This window comes from Mercurialis annua, linkage group LG4 (genome assembly GCF_937616625.2).
Source record: "Mercurialis annua linkage group LG4, ddMerAnnu1.2, whole genome shotgun sequence".
NCBI classification, from domain to species: domain Eukaryota; kingdom Viridiplantae; phylum Streptophyta; class Magnoliopsida; order Malpighiales; family Euphorbiaceae; genus Mercurialis; species Mercurialis annua.
This window is the reverse complement of record NC_065573.1, coordinates 30112186-30118613: the sequence shown is the minus strand read 5'-3', so window position 1 is coordinate 30118613 and position 6428 is coordinate 30112186. Positions and strand designations below refer to the sequence as shown.

Genomic DNA, 6428 nt, shown 5'->3' with positions numbered 1-6428 from the left:
CCTTAAATTAATTGAATATATATTTTCAACGAATCTATATTTTAATTTATAAAAATAAGAAGTATAAAAACCATCTAAATTAAATTAAGTTAATCTTTGTTTGTAGGCAATTAATGGACTTTGAAATGGTATCCTTTTCTTTCACATTTCCATTGGCCATATTCCACCTAAATTAAACAAAGGTCTGAAAACTTCGAGCTCCCTCATGGCTAATTACTCAAAATGAGAAATTTATTGAACTTTTTTATACTGAAAATAGCTAAAAATCAATATTAATTTTTCTATCTGTATCTTATAATATATTAATGATCCAATGGACTGAGGATAGGGTGGGTAAAATTTTTTGTATGAGAAATCATTCAAAGTGAACTTGTTTGATTCGGTTTGATTCAATTTATTATTTAATTTAATATATTTAGGTAATTTAGTTTAATCTACATTGAATCTTTTACACTTATAATTTTATTTGAGTGTCATAAGAAAACAAAACAAATAAAAAACAAAACAAAGTGTAAATCAGAAAAACAAAATGTCCACTTTACACAAAGATATCAAATTCACATAGAAGAATACGAACCACATAAACCTCAAATCCAATTTCTCCCATGTTTTTTTTCCTGTCTTCACTTATTATTTTCCTTTTTCCCCATCATATACTATATTATTTTTATTATTATTATTCACATTGAAAAAAATAACTTCATGCAAATTCACTATTTACCGCTTCATCATGGTCTAAATATGTTTTTCAATTTCATAAAAAAAAATATTTTTCAATTTTTTTTAAAGAGGACATAATAAACGCGGGTTCGGAATAGCAACGAGCCGGGTCGCCCGTGGAGCAGTGAGTCCGAAGACATCACTCGTATCAAGTTCACTAGGTTTCATACCATCAGGCAACTCCCATGTAAAACAATGAAGAAGATTTGCAACAGCCAAATCAAGTGCATAGAGTCCGAGTTGCATACCGGGGCAAGACCTCCGACCCGACCCGAATGGAATAAACTCAAAATTACTCCCTTTAAAATCAGCCACTCCTGGTTTCAAGAACCTTGAAGGCCTAAAAGTTTCAGCATCTTCCCATGAGTTGTGATCTCTTCCTATAGCCCAAGCATTGATCATGACCCGAGACTTGGCCGGAATATAATATCCGGCGACTTCAGTAGCCTCGGAAGTTTCATGCAAGAGAAGTGGGATTGGAGGGTGAAGTCTGAGGGTTTCTTTAAGGGTGCATTTTAGGTATGTCAGCTTCTCCAAATCGCTCTCTTCGACCCGTCTTTCGAGTCCGACTACGTCGGCGAGTTCTTGCTGAACTTTTTTCATTTCCTCCGGAGCTCTCATTAGCTCCGTTAAGGCCCACTCTATTGCTGATGCCACTGTCTCTGTCCCACCAAACATCACATCCTGCATTGCGGACGGTGTGAAATATTGTCAATAAAATGTATGTGTAAACTTTTTAACTATGAGATTTTAAGGTTGAAGATTGATTTGGACTTCAACTTTTTGAGTTCGAATGTCGGTTATTGTCAAGTAATCAAAATAATATTTATTTAATATATACGTTAAGTTAAAGTTTGAATTACGTTAACATGCAATTATTAGGGTTAACATTTTGGTGATACTACATTTTTTATTTTTTATTTCAATTTAATATAAAAAGATTAATTTGTATCAGAGATATCAAAATTTCAATTCTCTTTATTTCAAGTTTAATTTTATAAATAGAATGGTGTAATGGCATTGTGGCAACATATACATTCAGATAACGAGCAAATTTACTGATAGCTTATAATTTTTTTTATAAAATGGACCAAATTATAAAATAATATGTTTTATTATAATTTAATTTATATAGGTGGACAAATAAAAAATAAAAAATTGGAAAAAAAATTATTTAAATTTTATTATTTAAAATTTTAATTTAAAAGGTGGAAATTTCACCACCACATTTCCTATATAATAAGTTCACTCATACAAGAAATATAGTGACCAATATATGACAATATAATTTAATAATATAGTTTACTTGTCATTATTATACAAAATATTTATAAAATATTATCTTTTGGAATTCATCGTTTTATTTTCTATATTTTGCTAAGTTAATTTTCATTTTCCCAAAAGGGGAGGTTATTGTCGCTGTTCCGGCATTCTTATGTGGCTACAGAAAATTTGGATGCCCATGACTTTCCATCAGCCACACAAATAATATTTCGTTCAAATTCACTCAGTAATTTTCAATATTGTTCGAAAAACAATGGAAATTAACTAAAATGTAACGATCATAATCGAAGTATAAAAACCCTTTAGTTAATTCATCTAAAAGTTTAAATTAACCAAGTATTTTGATATAAACTGAAGTTTTGATAGCATATTAAATATATATATATATATATGGATAGTTTGGTACCAGAAATATTTTTAACCACATAAAGATAAGTTAATTACCATGATGATCGCTTTGATGTTGTCTCGAGTGAGTTTGATGGAGTTCTGTAGATCTTCGGATTCATTTACTTTAGCCTCGTCGCTAAAGAAAGCTAGCAAATCATCAACCATATCACTATTACCATCATCACATGCATGTTCTTGATTTCTTTTGATCATATGTTCATCAATAATGATGTCAATAAATCTATCGAGTGAATTACGAGCCTTAACAAGTCTATTACTAAGACCATGTGGATCAATCCAACCGAGCCAAGGAATGAAATCAGCAATATTAAACGCACCAAAAAGCTTGGAAAACTCCTGCAAAATCCGAATAAACTCGGCCTGTCCTTCGATTTTCGAACCTAAAGCAGCTCGATAAATAATATTCATCGTTAACGTAAAAATCAACTCTCCAACATTAACTGCTTTTCCTTTATTATCAGCAGTTGATTTAACCATGGAATCAACTTCATCTCTTACAGACTCCCATGATTCGGCTCGTTTACGACTAAAAAGCTTCATTACGCAAAGCTTACGCATCTGTCGCCAAAAGGGTCCGTAATGAGCGAAAGCCATATCAGCACGATCGTAAGTAAGATAGCTGATCGCTACGGTAGCAGGACGATTTGAGAAAATATTATCTTGAACTTGAAGAACCTGACGAGCTATATCAGGAGATGATACTGCAAACATATGAACATTCCCCATCTTCATGTGAAAAAGACCACCGTACTGCTTAGCTAGTTTAGCTAAACCACGATGTGTTAAGTGATCCATTAACATCATGTTGCCTATAATTGGTAGCCCTTTTGGCCCCGGTGGATATGGTAATCTCCGGCGCCGGCGGGAGATTAAACCTAGTAAAACTAGTAACGGGACAACAAAGAGTAGAGCTTGGAGAAGTGCATCCATGGTGATTAATTTGGGTTTGATTTTGTGTTATTTTTTGGTAGTTTTTTTGTGTATTAACAGAGAGAAAGAAAATTAATTTACAGTATGCAACTTGAAATGTTGCTAGTGAAAGAAGATATTGTGAGGTTCTTTATATACAGATTTATGTTCATACGTATTTAGCAGTTAGTGTGTAAAATATGGACTGTACATTTTTGGACTATATATTTATTATTATTAATTATTTCTCATTTTCATTTTCAGTGTGGTCATGCTAAATTATTTTAGAAGTTTTCGTCTAGATTTTTTATTTTTGAAAAAATAATGTATTTTTTTGTGGAGTTTTATTAATTGCATGTTGAAATTTTGGATGTTACAAATTAGACCGTCTCTTGATTAAGTTAGCAAAAAGTAGGTACCATCACTGTCAATTGGATAGTATTTAATTTTGGTGGATAGCATTTTATCATACTTCAATGGTCTGGTTTCTTCTATGGCTAATCATTGTTAAGATATTTAAATTTTGCATAAAAAATGATTTAGGTCACACTTAATTGAATATCTGTTCTTATAATACCGAATACAACACTTAATTGGATCTGTTCTATTACTATCGAATACATGTTAGAGTTTTTGAGCAGAGACGAAAAACATAAACAGTATATAAATTTGGAACTTCATTTTTCCTCCAACACGCACATATTTTTTAATATTATATATATATATATATATATATATATATATATGAGATTAGATAATTAAAATAATCATTACATGGATATCTCCACCTTATATAACCATACTTTCAGCCATACTTCTAATCCAACTCTAATCAATAATCTAACATCACATGCTTAAGAGTAATATATCAAGCTTTATCTATATCTATATCTATCTATATTATATATAAAAGCACGGATGAGAGGGGGGGACAAGCAAATTTACCGAAAGATTCTTTCAGATTTATTTTAATAACAGATTTTATAGTCTTTTTTTAATTAATAAAGATAAAATATTGCTAATATAGGGAAATAGTGAATTTAATTTTAACAAGGAATAATTATTATTGATTAATACATAGCACGTACAATTTACTATTTTTCTAATTATTTCCTAAAATTGTGGTATTCTTTACTTATTTTTCTTAACAAATTTCAAAAATCACGGTATATTTAATTTAAAGTCTATAGTTGTGGGTAGATAAGTTTATTTTGCTGAAATAAATTATGCATTAATTGATCATATGACTATCGCATGTGAAGTGAATTTTTTGATTGAAGTAGATTTGAGTCCGTCTGTTGTCTGAATATTTTAGAGGAGGTAGAATTTATAATGAAGTCAAAATTACAAAGATGTCAAATTTAGACCGCTAGATATCATAAGTGGATCAGATGGTCACATATTATTTAGTCCGAACATTAGAACATAAAAGAAAAAAAAATCCCGCTTCTAAACATGTACTCCCTCCGTTCCAAATTGATAGGCAGTTTAAGACAAATACGAATATTAAAAAATTTAGTACATCTATGCAGAATGAATAATTTTATAAAAACATACCACACTTACCCTTATTTAATCAGTGTTGATTTTATTTTTAAATGAGTTTGCTCTCTTTTTAATGTAACTAGTTTCGCATTACGTTCTATGCACGTGTCTCGTAACGTAACTCGTCAATAAATATATTAGTAAATTTAGTATAATTATATCAATTTTTATTTATAATTAATATTAAATTAATTAAGAATTTTTGTAAAATTAAATATAATATATTCGGCTATAATTTTTTTTCCATACTGAATTTATTCTTCATTTGGTTTTATAATAACCATAATTAAATAATTAACTTAATTTTATTAATTTCTATCTTTAAAAATAATAAAATAGAAATTTAAATAATAATATATTGACCAAATATAGTATTTTATATATAATATAGATATATTATAATTAATAAGGATATGTATGTAATTCAAACATTTAAATAATAAATTACTGTCCATAATTTGAGACAAATAAATTCAAAATAGTGCATATTATTTGCATTAATTTCTGTTTTCAAATTAGAGAGAAGAGCTGGCTACCTACTACAACAAAATGATCTATTTATTGTTCATGCAAAGTGGCAAGTGCTTATAATGAGGCTAGAAGCAAGTATTAGCTTTAGGAATATTTTATCAGAAGTGAAAAGTGAGAGATTTTGATATTTTACCTAATTAATACTCCAAAGTCTCTTTCTGTGTTTAGACATTGGAACCATTGAGGGTTTCATTTCACCATTAACCGTTTATGTAATTTAATTAAATCGATTATCATATTAAAAATGCAGCATACACAAAATATAAGAAATACAAAAAATAACGATGCATTAAAATAGGGCCTAATCACTCAAAATTTAACCCCTTTTGCAAATATATCCTGACATAGGAATTTTTCAAATTTTACCGTAATTTGTCCTTTTATATTACAATTGTACCGAAAACATTAAATTGACCTCTTTTCACTTAGAAAAAAGTTTAAAATAACCCTTCATTTTTAGCCTATATTTGAATTAGACTCTAATTTTTTTTTTTTGGTGACGAGGACTCATTCTACTGAGCTGAAACTCAATATTATTGTCAAACCCCGGGATGTGGACCGCCCGCAAACCCACATACCTGGTAATTCCGGGCTATAATGGTCAGCAATCCAACCTCAACCACTCCATATTAAGAAAGGGCGTAGCCGGGGTTTGAACCCATGACCTTTGGCGCCCAGATAGCTGAAACTTAGACCACTGGACCAAATCTGTGCGGGCATTAGATCCTAACATTATTAATAATATAAAAAATAAAAGATTATTTTAAATGTTTTTATAAGTGAAAAAATGTCAATTTAATATTTTGGGTACTAAAACATAAAAAGATAAATTAGGATAAAATTGAAGAAATTTTTATGTCAGGATATATTTACAAAAGGGGATAAAGGTGGACGGATTTTGAATACGTACTTATAAATTTTCATTATTGCGCGCTTTAGCATTATTATAACGGCATGGTTAACCAATTATAAGGGTTTCCACATGGTTAACCAATTACTACATTTCCAAGATACTTATTCATTCATAT

At 29.7% G+C, this 6428-nt stretch overlaps 1 protein-coding gene across 1 annotated transcript; it reads right to left on the bottom strand.

Annotated features, from left to right (window-relative positions):
- Nucleotides 1-493: 493 nt before the first annotated feature.
- Nucleotides 494-3469, bottom strand: LOC126679402 (cytochrome P450 84A1-like). The gene is made up of 2 exons (XM_050374420.2): nt 2449-3469; nt 494-1404 (listed from the first exon to the last, which is right to left on the bottom strand). The coding sequence occupies exons 1-2, from the start codon at nt 3343-3345 to the stop codon at nt 784-786; spliced, it is 1518 nt and encodes a 505-aa protein (XP_050230377.1). The 5' UTR covers nt 3346-3469; the 3' UTR covers nt 494-783.
- Nucleotides 3470-6428: the final 2959 nt, after the last annotated feature.

Coding starts and splice junctions, on each gene's coding strand:
- LOC126679402 (XM_050374420.2), bottom strand. CDS start 3,345: ATGGATGCACTTCTCCAAGCTCTACTCTTTGTTGTCCCGTTACTAGTT. Junction 1,405..2,448: donor ACATCAAAGCGATCATCATG/GTAATTAACTTA, acceptor TCCGCAATGCAG/GATGTGATGTTTGGTGGGAC.